At 42.1% G+C, this 17,897-nt stretch overlaps 1 protein-coding gene across 1 annotated transcript; it reads left to right on the top strand.

Annotated features, from left to right (window-relative positions):
• The first annotated feature begins 12,527 nt into the window (after positions 1-12,527).
• On the top strand, positions 12,528-17,447 carry LRAT (lecithin retinol acyltransferase). Its single transcript, XM_007943970.2, has 2 exons — positions 12,528-13,061; positions 17,295-17,447. The coding sequence occupies exons 1-2, from the start codon at positions 12,528-12,530 to the stop codon at positions 17,445-17,447; spliced, it is 687 nt and encodes a 228-aa protein (XP_007942161.1).
• The last annotated feature ends 450 nt before the right edge of the window (positions 17,448-17,897 follow it).

A 17,897-nucleotide genomic window follows, 5' to 3' on the forward strand; every position in this document is an offset into this window, starting at 1 on the left:
TATCCAAGATCTCTTTCCTTTCCATATAAAATTATTGTTGTTGTTGTTGTTATGTGCCATCAAGTCGGACCCGACTCATAGTGACCCCCTCCTTGGGTTTCTGAGGCAGTATCACTATGGAAGTAGATTGCCCCATCTTCCTTCCAAGGAGTGGCTGGTAGGTTTGAACTGCCAGCCTTCTGGTTATCAGTCAAGTGCCTCAGGCACTATGCCACCAGGGCTCCCTCCATATAAACTTAGTGATTGTTTTTTCCATGTCCTTAAAGAATGTTGATGGAATCTGGATTGGGGTTACATTGAATGTATAGACTGCTTAGGGTAGTACTGACATTTTCATAAGGGGACAATTCATAAGGGACAATTTTGCTGGGTATATAATTCTTGGCTGGAAATTTTTATCTTTCATGGTTTCATATATATCATCCATTGCCTGAGGGAGGCAGGCAGGGGGTTTGGAGGCTGCTTTTCACTTGGGTGTAGCTCTTTATTAAGGTCAGTGCTTGAGGTAGGCAGGCTGGGGGCTTGGAGGCTGCTTTTCACTTGGGTGTGGCTCTATATTAAGGTCAGGGTATGAGGTAGGCAGGTACAGAGGAGTTAGGAACAACTAAAGGAGACAAACTTGTCTGTCAGTTTGTTGTCCTGTGGTGGCTTATGTGTTGCTGTGATGCTGGAGGGTATGCTACCATGTTGCAAACTCCCAGTAGGCTTACCCATGGTGGAGAGGTGGAGCTTCCAGGCTTAGAAGGAAGAGCCCATCCACTTTACAAAGAATTGGTCAGTGAACACCTTATGAATAGCAGTGAAACACTCTCTGATAAATTATTGGAAAACTTTATGAATAGCCCTGAAACATTGTCCAACATAGTGCTGGAAGATAAGTCCATCAGGCTAGAAGGCACTCAAAATTTGACTGGGGAAGAGCTGACTCCTCGGGAATCAGATTGACTACATCTGTGGTAAGAGGCGATGAAGAAGCTCAGTATCTTCAACCAAAACAAGGCCAGGAGCTGATTGTGGAACAGACCATCAACTGATCATGCACACGTTCAAGATGAAGTTGAAGATATTGAAAATAAGTCTATGAGGGCCAAAATATGACCTTGATAATATCTGTTCTGGTTACCTCTTATTATGCTCTGACAAGAATACACCACAAATGGGATGGCCTTAACAAACAGGAGTTTATTCTCTTACAGTTTGGGAGGCTAGGAGTCCTGGTTCAAAGTGCCAGGCTCTAGGGGCTGGGTGAAAGCCCCTAGATCTTGGGCTTCAGCTCTACCTCTTGTTCCCAGCCCACTGAAGCTAGAGGCATCTCTTTACTCAGGCAGCTACTGGCTGCTGAGTCTAACAAGCCCAAGGTTGACAAATAAAATGGCACAGTCCTGATGTTACCAAACCACACGGCAGGCCATTAATTCAAGTCCATTGTAAGTCCCAAGCTTGGCAGAGTGTGCCAGGCTGCTGAACAATGACACAGCTACATGCAGAGTCCAAGTGTGCCATAGGCTAGAGACCATTCTCAAAGCTGTTTCTTATACATGAGAAGTAAACCACCTACCCAAAGGCAGCTACTCAGCTGCTCCAATAGATTCCACCATGGAGTTGATTACTAGTTTCATCATGGGGAATAACTACATTCAGCTGCCCAGCCACTCAACCAAGCACAGCCAAGTTGACACACAAACATAAGCACCACAATATCCTTCCTGAATTCAGAGAACATTTAAAGAACAGATTTGATGCATTGAACACCAATGACTGAAAACCAGAGGAATTGTGGGATGACCTCAAGAACACCATGCATGAAGAAAGCAAGATGTCATTAAAAAGACAAGAAAGGAAGAAAAGACCAAACTGGATGTCAGAAGAGACTCTGAAACTTGCCCATGAGCAAAGAGTAGCTTAGGCAAATGTAAGAAATAACAAGATAAAGGAGCTGAACTGAAAATTTCAAAGAGCAGCTCGAGCAGACAAGCCAATTACTGTAATGAAATGTGCAAAGACCTGGAGTAGAAAACCAAAATGGAAGAACATGCTCAGCATTTCTCAAGCTGAAAGAACTGAGGAAAAAATTTAAGCCTCGAGTTGCAGTATTGAAGGATTCTATGGGCAAAATATTGAACGATGCAGGAAGCATCCAAAGAAGATGGAAGGAATACACAGAGTCACTGTGTCAAAAAGAACTGGTCGATGTTCATCCATTTCAGGAAGTGGCATATGATCAAGAACCAATAGTACTGAAGAAAGAAGTCGAAGCTGCACTGAAGAATTGGCAAAGAACAAGGCTGCAGGAATTGATAGAATACCCACTGAGATATTTCAGCAAATGGATGCCCTGTTGGAGGCACTCACTTGGCTATGCCATGAAATTTGGAAGACAGCTACCTGGCTAACTGATGGGAAGAGATACATATTTGTACCCATTGCAAAGAAAGGTGATCCCACAGACTGTGGAAATTATTGAACAATATCATTAATATTGCATGCAAATAAAATCTTACTGAAGATAATTAAAAAATGGTTACAGCAGTATATTGACAGAGAACTTCCAGAAGTGCAAGCTGGATTCAAATGAGGATGTGGAATGGGGGATATCATAGCTTCTGTCAGATGGATCTTGGCTCAAAGCAAAGAATACCAAAAAGATGTTCACTTGTGTTTTATTGACTATGCCAAAGCATTTTATTGTGTGGCTTATAACAAATTGTGGATAACATTGAGAAGAATGGGAATTCCAGAACACTTAATTGTACTCATGAGGAACCTGTACATAGACTGGGAGGCTGTTGTTCATACAGAACAAAGAGACACTGCATGGTTTGGAATCAAGAACAGAGTGCATCAGGGTTGTGTTCTTTCACCATACTTATTCAATCTATATGCTGAGCAAATAATAATAAAGAGTTTACTTATGTTGTATTGACTAGGCAAAAGAATTTGATTTTGTGGATCATAACAAATTATGGATAACATTGAGAAGAATTCCAGAACACTTGATTGTACTCATGAAGAACTTGTACTTAGATCAGGAGGCTGTTGTTTGAACAGAACAATGGGATACTGCATGGCTTTAAATCAGGAAGAGTGTGTCAGGGTTGTATCCTTTCACCCTACTTATTCAACTTATATGCTGAGCAAATCATCCAAGAAACTTGATTATATGAAGAAGAACGTGGCATCAGGTTTGGAGGAAGAGTCATTAACAACCTGAGACACACAGATGACACAGTTTTGCTTGCTGAAGGTGAGGATGACTTGAAGAACTTACTGATGAAGATTAAAGACTACAGTCTGCAGTATGGATTACCCCTCAATATAAAGAAAACAAAAATCCTCACAGCTGGTCCAATAAACAGCTTCATGGTGGATGGAAGAAAGATTGAAGTTGTCAAGGATTTTATATTACTTGGCTCTACAATCAACACCCAATGGAAGCAGCAGTAAAGACATCAGTTGACTTATTGCATTGTGCAAATCTGCTGTAAAAGACTTCTTTCAAGTGATGAGCAAAGATGTTTCCTTGAAGCCTAAGGTGAGCCTGACACAAGCCATGGTATTTTCAGTCACCTTTTATGCACATGACAGCTGGACAATGAATAAGAAAGACCAAAAAAGAGTTGATACTTTTGAGTTGTGGTGTTGGAGAAGAATGCTAAGAGTATCATGGTCTTCTAAAAGGACTAACAAATCTGTCCTTGAGGAAGTGCAGCCAGAATTCTCTTTGGAAGTGAGAATGGCCAGACTTTACCTCACCTACTTTGGTCATGTTGTCAGAAGGAACCATTCCCTGGAGAGGGGTATCATGCTTGATAAAGTGGAGGGTCAATGAAGAAGGGGAAGGCCCTCAACAAGATGGATAGACACAGTGGTTGCAACAATGGGCTTAGGTATAGCAAGGATCATAAGGCTGGCACAGGACCAGGTAGTGTTTCGTTCTGCTCTGCATAGGGTCACTATGAGTCATAGACCACTCGACGACACCTAACAACAACAACAATAACAACATTACCGTCTTGCCTGCATGGCTTTTGCCAAGAAATCTGAGTGTAATCTTATTGGTTTCCTTTTGTAACTTTTCATTTTCTCCATGCTGCTTTCAGGATTCTTTCTTTGTTTTTGGTTTTGGTGAGTTTGATTATCTTGGTGATCTTCTTTTGGGATCTTTCTTTTTTGGGGTTCATTGAACTTCTTGAAAGATGTCTTCTTGTCTTTCTTCATATTCGGGAAATTCTCTTCTAACATATCTTCCAACAATTTTCTCTGTGGTTTTATTTGTTTTTTCCTGTTCTGGAATTCCAATTACACACAAATTATTCCTCTTGATAGTATCCCACATGAATCTTAGGCTTTCTTCATTTTGTTTTGATTTTTTTCTTTGATTGATCCCTTAGAAAAGTAGTATTGATGTATTTGTCTTCAATCTCACTAATTCTCCCTTCCATTGATTCAATTCTACTCCTTTTCCCATTCAATGTGTTATCTATTTCTGAAATCTTAGTATTAATTTTCTGGGTTTCTATTTGTTGTTTTTGTGTTCTAATTTTTTATTTTGTCAGTTTTTTTCTTTTGTTTTCATAAATTGTTCTAGAGTTTTGTCTGTGTTTTCCTTAATTTTGTCATTGTTTTCCTTGATCTTGTCAGTGTTTTCCTTGAACAGTCTCTCAATCCATTGAAGGTAACTAAATAAAGTTATTTGAATTCTTTATCATGGAGCTCCAATGCTCCTTCTTCCTCAAAGAGATTTTGGGGGTCTGTATCTTGGTCCCTTGTTTGTACTATTTATCTTGCTTTTTTGTGTGTGGAGTGGGATGGTCAGTTGTCTCCGAGACATTGTAATATCATTGTATTTATATTTAATTAGTGATTTATGTTGTTATGATTTGCCCAAGATCTTTTTTTTTAATTTTATTTTGATATATTTGAGTAAGCAGGGCTACTATGCTCCTCTGTTTTCTAGGTGACAGCACTTATACACTTACCATGTGTCTTTTGGTGGGTGTAATAGAGAATGAGAGTGTGTGCTCATATCTCTGTTAGCTGTGTGTGAAGAGCAATTGAGGGTGAATTCGACTGGCATTGGCTGCCATCCATCATTGGTCAGTTGGTGCAAAATCAAGTGTTGGCCTTCATCCAGTGGGTGGGGCTGCAGGAGATGTGGGTATGATTGGGTCATGTGGGCACAGTTGCTGTCTTCCACCCAGTTATACAAAATATCAAGCATAAAGACACAAAAGCATAAAGACATAAAAGCAAGAGAACAGAAAACACGAACAGCAACAAGAACCACTGATTTTTAACACTAACTTCTGCCAAACTCCTCCTCAGTCTTTTCCTTCTTATTATGCAATTATTGTTTCACTAGAGTATGAGTCATTTCTTTCTTCATTATTATTTTTTAAATTAAATAAAGCCTCACATTTTAAAAAGCAATTACGAATTCTGCTAAAATTCTATAAGTACTAGACACTTATTTATCTTCTTCTTCTGGTAAAACTCATTCAGACCAATATTCAAGGCTCTTCCAAGACTGAAGTGTCTTGAGTAATTTGACTTTCATAAGCCAGGGACTATTGACACTTGAAGGGGCTTAGAGAGAGCATCCCATTTTAATTCAGCTTTGACACTTTATGAATGAAGACTGTGAGACCTCAAAAGTCCCAGTGATATCACACACCATCAGATATGAGTATATAATACTAATCCTGTGTTTTGGTCCTCTACTGCTGCTCTTGGGAGCTCTGGTGGTATAGTGCCTAAGGCATTTGACTGCTAACCAAAAGGCTGGTGGTTCAAACCCACTAGTCACTCCTTGGAAAGAAGGTTGGGCAATCTACTTCCGTAGCGATACTTCCTCGGAAACCCAAAAGGGGTCACTATGAGTTGAATCTGACTCAACGGCAGTGAGTAGTAAGTACTGCTGCTCTAGCAGAAAATACCACAAATGGGTGGCTTTAACAAACAAGGATTTATTCTCTTACAGTTTAGGAGGCTAGAAGCCCAAGTGCAAAGTGGCAGCTCTAGGAGCTGGGTGAAAGCCTCTCAACCTTGGGCTTTAGCTCTACCACTTGCTCCCAGCCCACTGAAGGTGGAGGCATCTCTTAGCTCAGGCAGCTGCTGGCTGCTGAGGCTGAAAAATCCAAGGTTGACGAATAAAATGGCATAGTTCCAAGATTATCAAACAAGATGGCAGGCCATTGAGATGAAGTCTTGGCCAAATGCAGGATCCAGATGTGCCAAAAGCTTGAGACATTCCTCAAAGCTTTTTCTTATATACTGTAAGCAGACCACATTCCTAAAGCAGCTACTCAGCTGCTCACAGTAGATTTCACTATGGAGTTGATTACCAGTTTCATCATGGGGAATACTACATCCAGCTGCCTGCCACTCAAAACCAGGCCCACCCAAGTTGACACATAACCTTAACTACCACAGCCTGATATTAAGAGAAAGTTCTACATTCAGTCATCTGTCATTACATCCTTAGGATGTCTGTGCATTTAAAAAGGCTTTTTTGAAATAGAATTAATAACATGGCATTTATCACTTAGCATTGCTGGTGATTGTTAATACTGTTCTGTTTTGGGGGTAGCAACACCCAATGTTCTTGTACAGTTTCTATGTGGATACATTGGCACTGTAATTGTCTTTTGAATATGTACCCAAAGTCTGTTGTCATATTTACTGTTTTTTAACAATTCCCAGTCACCTGATAGACATTACTATTGCCTCATGTGATAAACAGAATCAGAAGGAAACAAGATAAAGTAGTTACTCTACCTGCTCCCAGTGATGAAGAAGCAACAGTGTGCTTTGTGTGTTGTGGGTGGGCAGTTCAAGATTTTTCTTTTAAATTTTTTTTTTTATCATTCCTTGGTATTATCATTTCTAAAATGGTCATTTGGGATTTTTTGTTTCACCTCACGAGAGGAATTTTCAAACAAATGATAGTTTTTTGTTTGTCTATTTGTTTTCATCAATTATAAACGACTGCATTGGATACTGAGCCCCTGGAGGCACAGAGCTCTGTGAAAGTTTCAGGTCTATTGAATGTGATTCCCCTGTGCAGCTGCCTAGTGACTGTTAGTGTCCCAGACTTTCTGTCATTTCACTCATCTCCATAAATACTAAGTGCCTACTTTCTGCTCACCCTGTGGCTTGGTGCTGAGTAGTCAGAAGGGGTTTGTGCATCAGAGCATGTCCTTGGTCGCATTGCCTTCTTGGACGGCTGTGTTCTCACAGCAGAGAGGGAAAAGCCCTTTTGCCTTCCTTTTCTCTGAAGAATGAATGAACCTAATGATACTATAGATGGTGCACCACACTATGCAATTTCACACCATGCTACCATACTTTTCATTTCACTGACCGCCAAAACAGCTCTCTGAAAGTTCATTCCCATTTACAAAGAGAAAATTGAGACTTGAAGATGGCCAAGAATTTTTCTGAAGTCATCTATCTGTAAATGCCACCACCAGGCCTTAAACTCAGGATTTCTGGCTCTTTTCTAACACAGCTACCTCAACCTGTTACTAACTTATATGAATCAGTATTCATTTGGGTCATGATTCTTCATAATACTAAATGTAAATTCTTTGTTTTGCTCCATATTCTTATTTTATGGTTGGCAAAAACAAACAAATAAAAAATAACTAAATCTTGTCTGGTAGGGCTACAGCCTTTAATCTTTCTAAAGACAATAGCCAGGACTGAGGCCCCCATAATAAGGTGTTAGCCAACCAGGAAGGAAGCTGGAGAAAATTTCCTCCCAGCAGATAATTGATTCCTATTGGCCTAACACTCCTTGTAGCACTGAGTTAGGAGGCTGCTTGAACAGAGGTCTGCTCTTTCTTCTCTGATTCCAGTGGGACATTCACAGGAGCCTTCTTTTCTACAGTCCTGTAGAGTTAGCTAGGAAAGGCTCCTGTTTGTGCTCATAGGCCAGAGCTGAACATATGTAAACAAACTGAAGGTGGATGGATAGAGGGGAAGAAAACAAACGTTAAGTTTACCATATTTATGAGCCAAAAGATTTAGTAATCTAAAAAATCTAAGAACCACAACAATCCTAAAGGAGGGCAAGAGTTAAAACAAATGGTTAGAAAATCAAATTTACCAGGCTTATGTCACAGGGAAAAGTAGGCTAAGAAATAAGAAGTCTGGAAGATTGGGCCTAGGTTCTGCTTCTGACTTTTCTTCTAGTGAACTCTATGCTCTTGGTAAAACAACCAATTACTCTAATCTCACAGTCTTGTGTCTAAGGAGGGTGTGACCTATCTGACCACTCAAGAAGTGGGGAAGGGCTTCCTGGTGAGGGAATCTTAACCAGCCCTTTCTCTCCCAGTAAAATAATTGATGTTAAGAACTGAATCCTAGGTCACTAGAATTGGGGAAGTGAAGTCAGACTCACAAAGGATATGGGGTCTAAATTTAGTATTGGATATTTTATTGTAGCCCCTCAAAGCTGGACATAGCACCTAGCATATAGTAAGTATTCACTAAATAAATGGAAGGGGGATGGATTCATAGAAGGTAAGACTTTCTCCAGCTATGTTAAGGACATGTAGGCAAAAAGAACTGGAATTTAGTCTTGATCCACAGACACATTAACAAAGTAAGGTACGCAAAGTTATAAGCCTCATTTTCTTCCTATTTAAAATGAAGATGATACTTCACAGGGTTGTTGAGAGGATTAAATGAGAAAATGCTTAGTTGAATGTCTAGCACCTAAGAAGATACCATTATTATTAAATATTGTGGTCATATCCCTCATTTCAAACACATCTCTTAAGAACGGAGAGGCTTCTGAGAGGTAAGAGTCCAGAAGTGGGAAATCCAAACTCAAGCGGTAGGCATCTGTGGGACTCCACACCTTGTCCCTATCTTGTTTCTTGAGAGCAGAACTCTTTCTCTTGGGACCCCCAAATCAACCTGAGGGCTGGAAGGTTAGGCATGGCAGTTAGGTGGGCTTTTTTCCTTTCTCTGCAATTTAGCCCTAATTTTATTTCAGCTCTCTTTGCACTTAGACACAATAGCGTCTGGTCCTGCACAGTTGGGAGAAATGGGCTAGGCCCCATCTGTAAGTGGGGACACTGTCTGCTGTAGTGCCTCCTTCTGCAGATGAGTAAGCAGTGGCAAAAGTGGGAGTGGACTTTTCAGCACCTTCAATATGCTGTTCAGGAAAGCCGTGAATCTCCTAGAATCGCCCAGCCAGATCTGGCATATGTATGTTGTTGTTGTTGTTGTTATGTGCCATCGAGTCGCCCCAACTCATAGCGACCCCTCCTTGGGTTTCCGAGGCAGTATCACTACGGAAGTAGGATTGCCCAACCTTCCTTCCCAGGAGTGGCTGGTGGGTTTGAACCGCCAGCCTTCTGGTTAGCAGTCAAGTGCTTTAGCCACTATGCTACCAGAGCTCCTGGCATCTGTATAGCAAACCTAATCATTAAACATTTAATACTACGTGGGAATCGAGATATTTGTCAGGAAACTCAGGGGGGGTTATTTTTTCTGCAAAGAACCATTTATGGTTTACCAAGAACCTCCCAATGTGAGATTTCTGTCGTACCTTTTGTCCTAATAATTGCGATAGTCTTCTGTTTAGCTAAAATTGATGCAGGAAGGAAAATATTAGTAGACGTGTGAGCTATTAGTTTGCAAACGTATTTCATGAAGTCAGCCTCTAGGGAGTCGTCAAACATTGCTCAGCTAAAGAAATGAGTGCTACTTTGAGAACATGGGAGGGGAACGTGCCTGCAGAAAAGTAAATTATTGTTTATGAAAAGCGGAGGGGAAGGAAAAGGGGTCCAGCCAACAAAAGCTCATTTTCTCAGTTGAAAAGCGGCCTAACCGTTGTTAATCCCTTTCTGTATTAAGGGTCTTTGGAAGACTTCAGAAAACAACTTGAAGACTCCTTGTTCTCTTTGGGTTTCCCAAAGGCAACTCCTGACAGACCGGACAGCAGGGGGAGTGTTGATTTCCACTAAATAAACAAATAATCTTCAAGAAACTGCACCCTCTCATCCCCTCACTCCTTCTACATTTATTTTCAAAGGTGGCAGAACGCCTACATCTTGAGCAGCCTTTTCCAGTTCTTGCTCCTCTCATACAGTCTCATCTGGCGGTTCAAAACCACCAGCCGCTCCTCTCGGAAGGAAGATTGGGCAATGTACTTCCGTAGAGATACCTCCTGGGAAACCCAAGGAGGGGTCGCTTTGAGTCGGGACCGACTTGACGGCAGTGAGTTTGGTTTGGTTTTCTTTCTGCTATTGAAAAAAAAAAAAAAAATCACCGGGAGAGAAAGAAAATACCAAAAGCATACCAGCTTGGCACTGCCTGTCTCTCCCTAAACGGCTTTGAGGGCTTAGAGGTGATTTCGCCTGATTTTTCGTTTTAAAGGAGTTCTCTGCGGAGCTGTAAGGCAGTTGTCTTTGCTTTTTTTCCGCTCGCAAATTCCCCAGTGGAGACAGACGTCGACGTTATGAGCCGCTGCAGTGGCCACCAGAGACGGAAATCGCTAATTACCAAGTCCTCTTTGAACTCCCCTTGCCATTTGGCCCTTGACACTTGAGACTCCGGAATCCTCGCTTTCCCAGAACTGGACGAAACCAGCGCGTCCACAGCCTGCGCCTCTAACGTCGGGTATGCGGTTAACACGTACAAACCGTGGTCTGGATCAAACTTTTAAACATTTTCTTTTCAGGCTCCCCCTGATTGTAAAGAAGGGTTCTGAGCAGGTAAATTGTTGCAAGCTAACAAGCGCTCTAGCTCAATTTGGTGGGGGGCTGTGGAAATAAATTTTAAAATAGTTCCACGTCTCACCGTCCCCACTTTCCTCTTTCGACTCGTTTGTGGGAAATGGCATTTTCTTTCTCTTTGCTGGGACTATGTGATTCGTTGTCGTTTGTGAAATGAACAAAGTCACAGGCAAGCGGGGTGACGGGGACAGAGTGCTGATGGCAGACCGGGGGAATGAGCAAAGGCTGGCCTCAGAGGATAATGCGGAACCGGCGCCCGCCTGCCTGGTCTCCATGGTCCCCTTCATCTTCCAGGTAAAATGAATGTGCCTTCATCCATCATCCGCGGCGAGCTTCCTCCCCCGGCGAGCAGAGAATCTGCTCTCTGATGAAATCTATTAGCCCCGGACTGGGCGGCTTTGTGGAACCGACAGAGGCTTTTCATTGTGGCCTTTGTCTGTCGGATTGAATCATTTACATAATTCATTAGCACAGAACGCAGTGCAGGAGTCGAGAGACCGCGTGCGGAGCTTAGCAAGACCGACGTGTCACCAGCTTCCCTCCCTCGGCTGCTACCCGGCCCACTAGCGGATACACCTGGGTCGCGCTGCAAGCTCTTAAGAAGGAATGCAAGGCGGGAGTCCTAGTGCGCGCGACCGCTGGCCTCTAGCCTTATCCAAGGGTTCTGCCGACCTTGGCCACCTCCTGAGGCTGCGAATTAAAAGAAAGCCGCAAAGTTTCGCTGGGTGAACCGAAGCTGTTCAATGAGACCCTGAAGCCAGACAAACGACATTACTACTCCGTTCCAGGCGACCGTTAAGGGCTTCGCCGTTTCTCACGACCGTTGGTGGCCACGCGGCCAACGGCCACTGGTGGCTTGGAGAGCCGAGGCGCCTAGAGTTCCATCACTGGCGCCCGCGGCCCTGGCGCGCAGCCGGCCATCCCTCCTGCGCTTCCAGAGAACGCGGGATTCTTGGCATTTAAAGAGAAGGGATTTGCGGTGCGTGGGGCTCGGGCTCTAAGTTTAGGAGGGAATTCGCAGTCTCCCGAGGCACGCGTATTTCGCTTACTAAATGCACACACTTTAGTGAGCCGAGGTTTCCAGGTATTTAATCCCTTTGGAGAGAGGCGGCCAAAGTCAGAAACCTGGCCCTACCGGACGTTTTTCCAAAAATAGATCCAGAATGCCTGGAGCACGCTCCCGCCTAGGCAGGTGCAAGACCTTTCACGCGGCCACACCTTCAGCCTCGACTCCCCTAGACTTAGAACTTGGTGTTTTTTGCTAGGAACAGGCGTGCCAGCAGGAGCCAGTGGCGGGAAAGAGACACGACGCAAAACCCGGAAACGGCAAGCAGCCCGCCCCCTCCCAAAGTGTCCACGGAGCCGCACTCCTCGCCGCTCTTCGCCCGCCCAATCAGCGCGCTCGCCTTATCTATGACGGCATTCGGCTCCACCCACTCGACGACCGTAAAAGGCAGCCCGGAAGGCTGTAACCAGTGCAAAGCGTGTGACTCTTGTGTCCAGACCCGACTTTCAGGTGTGCACCTCCCTAGGCTTCTAGCAGCGCTGGTACCACTCTCCCAGATATCGGTTAACGCCAGTTTCTTTTCCTCCTCCATCCTCAGCGAGGGGCAGCAGAAGCAGTCACCAAGCTCATTCTTCTCCTTCCTCCGTAGCCGCTGTTCCCCGCGGCGCTGCGCCGGCAGCTGCAGGTGAGCAGCAGCGCAGCGTCCCAGTCTAGAGAGTTCAGGGTGCTTTTGGCGCGGCAGCGGCCCCCCAAGATTCCTTCTCTGCAGGATGAAGAACCCAATGCTCGAGGTGGTGTCGTTACTGCTGGAGAAGCTGCTCCTCATCTCCAACCTCAAGTTCTTCAGTTCCAGCTCTCCCGGTGAGGACAAGAGCAATTTTTACGAGATTCACTCTTTTAAACGCGGCGACGTGCTGGAAGTGCCACGGACTCACCTGACCCACTATGGTATCTATTTGGGCGACAACCGCGTCGCCCACCTGATGCCGGACATCCTGTTGGCCCTGACTGACGACCAGGGGCTCACGCAGAAGGTGGTATCTAACAAGCGTCTCATTCTGGGGGTCATTGGCAAGGTGGCCAGCATCCGCGTGGACACGGTGGAGGACTTCTCCTACGGAGGCGACATCCTTGTCAATCACTTGGACGAAGCCCTCCAGAAGAAGGCGCTGGTAAACGAGGAGGTGGCGCGGAGAGCTGAGAAGCTGCTGGGCGTCACCTCCTACAGCCTACTGTGGAACAACTGCGAGCACTTCGTGACTTACTGCAGATATGGCATCCGGATCAGCCCCCAGGCGGACAAGGTATGGAGAAAGTCTAGCCTGGGAGGTGGGCTGGCTGGGTGGGGACGCCCCCTCTGTCCTTTACCTCTTCCCTTTCCCCAACCAGGGATCTTCTTTCTGACCACCTCCCCTGTCCCTCTACATCATTCTTAAAATTCTAGATTAACGAACACTCTGGTGATGAAGAAGATTAAAAAATAAACAAATAAATGGCTATGTGCCTTGCAGGATATCTCGAAATGCTCGGTGAAAGGGCGTGGCAACGCAGAGATGTGTGGAAACGCTCCGAATGAATCCAGAGAACTGCCCAGTTATTGCTGCAGAAGCCATCAGGGTGTCCACGCCAACGTAGTTGAAATGACAAAGGGCAGGTGATTAGGTGTCACAGGAATTCTGTCGCCGCGTGATTGCAACTATTTCCAAGAATGAAAATTGGGTAGAAGATGTCAGCATTTATAGTTAATCCATAACACGAAATACTGTGCATTTCAAACAAGGAAGCATGCAGTTTTCTCCCACTGTAAACTGCATAGAATGAGTTCTCTTTGCCTAATGTAACACTATCAAAATCCCCAGTAAGACCTCCCTGGTTTTCCTAGGTATTCTGAATTCTGTGTTCTTTTTAATCCCCATCTAGATTGTTATTCATTGTTAAGCATCCTTTACCCATTAGCTCCAAAAGTAGTCAGATCTCTGCATTGTAAGATTTCAAAACAGTTGACTTTCAAGAAGAGCCAATAAATATTGGAAGGTAAATTTTATGGGTACCTTGTAAAGACAGTATTAGAATTTAATACTATTAAATAAGCCACAAATCCAAAAGAAATAGATTTCTATTTCTTTTGAAACCACTTTTAAAGATAGTTAACATTTTAATTGGAAGCTTTCTTTCTCAGCCTTCACTGCAGTTGTTAAGAGGTATCATTAGTGTTCACTCCTCATAATAGAAATAGAAATAGGAGCTCTGGTAGCATAGTGCCTAAGGCACTTGACTGCTAACTAGAAGGCTGGTGGTTCAAACCCACCAGCCACTCCTCGGAAGGAAGGTTGGGCAATCCTACTTCCGTAGTGATACTGCCTCGGAAACCCAAGGAGGGGTCACTATGAGTCGGGGCCGACTCAACGGCAAACAACAACAACAATAGAAATCAGGGTAATCACAAAATGAGCTTTTCAGGGTTAGTCTTCATATTTAGATATTTTTTCTTCAACAGAAAGAATCTGAGTCCATATAGCCAATTTTTAAGTGCTTCAATCTTGATTGTTTTTTTGACCCATATTGTGTTGCTGTTGTTATTTGCCATCGAGTCGGCCCTGACTCATAGCGACCCCTCCTTGGGTTTCTGAGACAGTATCACTACGGCAGTAGATTGCCCCATCTTCCTTCCGAGGAGTGGCTGGTGGGTTTGAACCGCCAGCCTCCTTTGACCCATATAGGAAAATTCATTTCTCTCCTCTGCAGTAGCATGGTAGTATGCTTTTTATACACCAGTACATGAAACTCCTTATAGACTTCATAGAGCCACAACAGACTCAATCTAGGAAGAGTCTGGCATCTTTTCCAAGTAAAACAGAAATACAGTTAGAGCACTGTGCAGTGATTCAGGCCTGTTTAGAAATGAACTTCACCACATTTACAAACACTGGCTCCAAAAGTGTACAAAAGGAAACACGTCAGTATTACTTAGGAACCAAGCAAATAATTTCTCTAAGGAAAACCAGTATTTCTATCTGGTAATTAGGAGTTTCCCTTCTATGGAACACATACAGCACTGTACAGAAAAACAGTACAAATGCTTTTTTTAAGGTAATAAAATATTTCATCTGCATAAATAACTAGCTGGCATAGCTTTTTAACTTTGAAACTTGGTCAGGTTTTACAGAAGTAGAGAAGTGTTTTAATTGCAGTTGCTGCATAGCACCTCTTGTGAAACTAGAGTTTTTGTCTTCACTTTGAATGGACTAACAAACAGTTTGGCCACAGAGTAGATTTCCCTGGTGGGGGTGGGGGACCTCCATCCTAAATTTTCCAATTCTAAGAACTTTTTTGAACATTCCCTAAGAGAAGTAGGTCATTAATACTGAAGGGTGTCTGGTTTATAAGAAACATAAGGAGTTATTTGATTCAGAGTCTAATTGTTGAGTTCTCTATCCACACAAGTATTAACTACTTAACATGAGTATTGCAAAGTTGTCTCTTAAATTTGAATTTGTATAAACTCTCAAAAACAATTTCCCTCAGGAAAGCACTGCAATTAACTTGAAAATGAATTAGACAATCTACCTTTTACTTCTTTGTTTTTTTTAAACAAGTTTACAAATCATAAAAGTGATTTTCATATAGCTGTTGATAATGTCATTATTTTATGAACTATAAATCTTTTTAAATAGTAATTTAGTAATCCTTATGCTCTTTCTACTATATATTTTTTTCACTTTTCTAATACTGCTTTCCAGTGCCCAAAATGAATGTAAATAGCCATTTGTTTTCTGAGGATTCATTGTTCTCTAAAGTACTTCTACAATCTTCTTAATATCTTGTAGACATGCAGGATATTCCCACTACTGTTGAGTACCAAGGAGGGAGCTCTGGTAGCATAATGCCTAAGACATTTGACTGCTAACCAGAAGGCTGGCAGTTCAAACCCACCAGCCACTCCTTGGAAGGAAGATGGGGCAATCTACTTCTGTAGAGATACTACCTCAGAAACCCAAGGAGGGGTCACTATGAGTTGAATCGACTCAATGGAACTAAGTTTGTTTGGGTTTTTGGTTTCCGACAAGATAGTATGTTAAAATATGTTGGGCTTGTTCATTCTTTCCATTAAGAGTTTTAAAATAGGGTTGTTCATTATTACGTAAGCCACTGTCGGAGACCCTAAAAGTTTATATAATGTCATGTCTAGGAAAGTTTATAACTTGTGTTGTTGTTATGTGCCGTCGAGTCGGACCCGACTCATAGCGACCCCTCCTTGGGTTTCTGAGGCAGTATCACTACAGAAGTAGATTGCCCAACCTTCCTAACGAGGAGTGGCTGGTGGATTTGAACTGCCAGCCTTCTGGTTAGCAGTCAAGTGCCTTATATAACTACTAAAAAAAAAAAAAACTCACTGCCATAGAGTCCATTCGACCCATAGTGACCCCTCCTTGGGTTTCTGAGGTGGTATCTCTATGGAAGTGGATTGTCCAGTGTTTCTTCCGAGGAGTGGCTGGTGGGTTTGAACTGCTAGCCTTCGGGTTAGCAGTCAAATGCCTTAGGCACTACACCACCAGAGCTATGAATACCAAAATACATATAAAAATGGAGTGATTAATTGCTGATTTCTTGATGAGGTAGCAATAAATATAGACAGATATAGCAGTAATAATAATCATTGTAATACTTTACATCTATACAACATGTAGAAGAGTATGGGGTTCTTTTGCAAAAGACATCTCATTTGATTCTCATGATAAACTTGCTGTTCCTTCCTATGGAAGGGGGAAAAGTTAAATGACTTGCTTGAGGTCACACAGCTAATAAAAGATGAAACCAAGACTCAAACATAGGCCATCAACTTCCAAATACAAGTATTTTTCTAAGAAAAAAAAATTACACAGAAGAATGCATTCCTCAAGGATAGTGACCATATTAAATCTATTTTCATTTTCAGTAACCAATTATGTGTCACATAGTTGATGATGAATTTATTTAATTCATTAGGGCTATGAATATGCTAATAACAAATTTAGACTTTTGGGACTTTTAGATTTTGGGACTTATGAGAAAGTTTTTATTGAAATCAGGAGATTTTAGAATGGTGAATTGAAGCAATCAAATTTACAATTAATAACAGTCTAAATTCTATTTCTTTCGCTCAAGATGACAGCATTTTGCTTACCTAGCTTTAGAATATATCATTGCTATTGATAAGCAGATAAATCCTGTTTTTAATCTTTAATCTTAAATAACTTTTATGTGGTTACATTATTCCCTATAGTTTTCTGCAAAAGTTCTGTATTTGCAAACGTACCTGCTATTCTTAACCCAGTTGCCTAAGATGTTATTTCAGCAATAAAAAATTTATTGGAATGTGAGATGTGGATCAAGAACTGTATTGTTAGCATCTTTAATTCTTTCAGAAGTTATAGGTGACATAATAATTCTGCTGCTAGACATAATGTACCTAGGAAATCTGTGCTTAACTATTTGGTGTATCTGATTTTTCTTAGGCTTAGCCATTTTTTCTAATATTCTTTCATTTTATTTTTCAGTTTTGTGAGAATGTGAAGATAATTATTCGTGATCAGAGAAGTGTTCTTGCTTCAGCAGTCTTGGGATTGGCATCTATAGTCTATCTGGGCATGGCATCATATACCACCCTTCCTGCAATTTTTATCCCATTCTTCTTATGGATGGCAGGCTAATTTCATACCTCCATGTCAATGTGTATATTCTGTGTGTAAATATGTTTATATTTATAGAGCACAAGTCACTATAAGCGTTATTGAGAAAAATGTGACCTGTAACACTTCTGTATAAAATGTGATTTAAGAATCACACAAAGTGCTTACTGTGTAAGCCTAAGAACGAAGGCTTTCTGAATCTTCTCACAGTTCAGTTTTAAAGTACCTCCCAAGCTTGAAAATGTGAGAGTTTCTGATAAAATTCAACCCCTAAAATGATGGCCGCAGGAGATTATTTGTGTTATTTTTCTCTCCTGTAATCGTTGTTTTCTGTTCAGCTGTATTTGAAGACTGGAAGATTTAGCAGATTAAATCACAAACTTTATTGTAAATATATCCTGTTTTATCGAAAAGAATTATACTAAATTCAAAGACATATCTTCATGAAGATGAAAATATGTTTGATGAGTG

The sequence above is a fragment of the Orycteropus afer genome, unplaced genomic scaffold, assembly GCF_000298275.1.
Source record: "Orycteropus afer afer isolate SDZICR_OR568_19922 unplaced genomic scaffold, OryAfe1.0 scaffold00116, whole genome shotgun sequence".
Taxonomy (NCBI): domain Eukaryota; kingdom Metazoa; phylum Chordata; class Mammalia; order Tubulidentata; family Orycteropodidae; genus Orycteropus; species Orycteropus afer.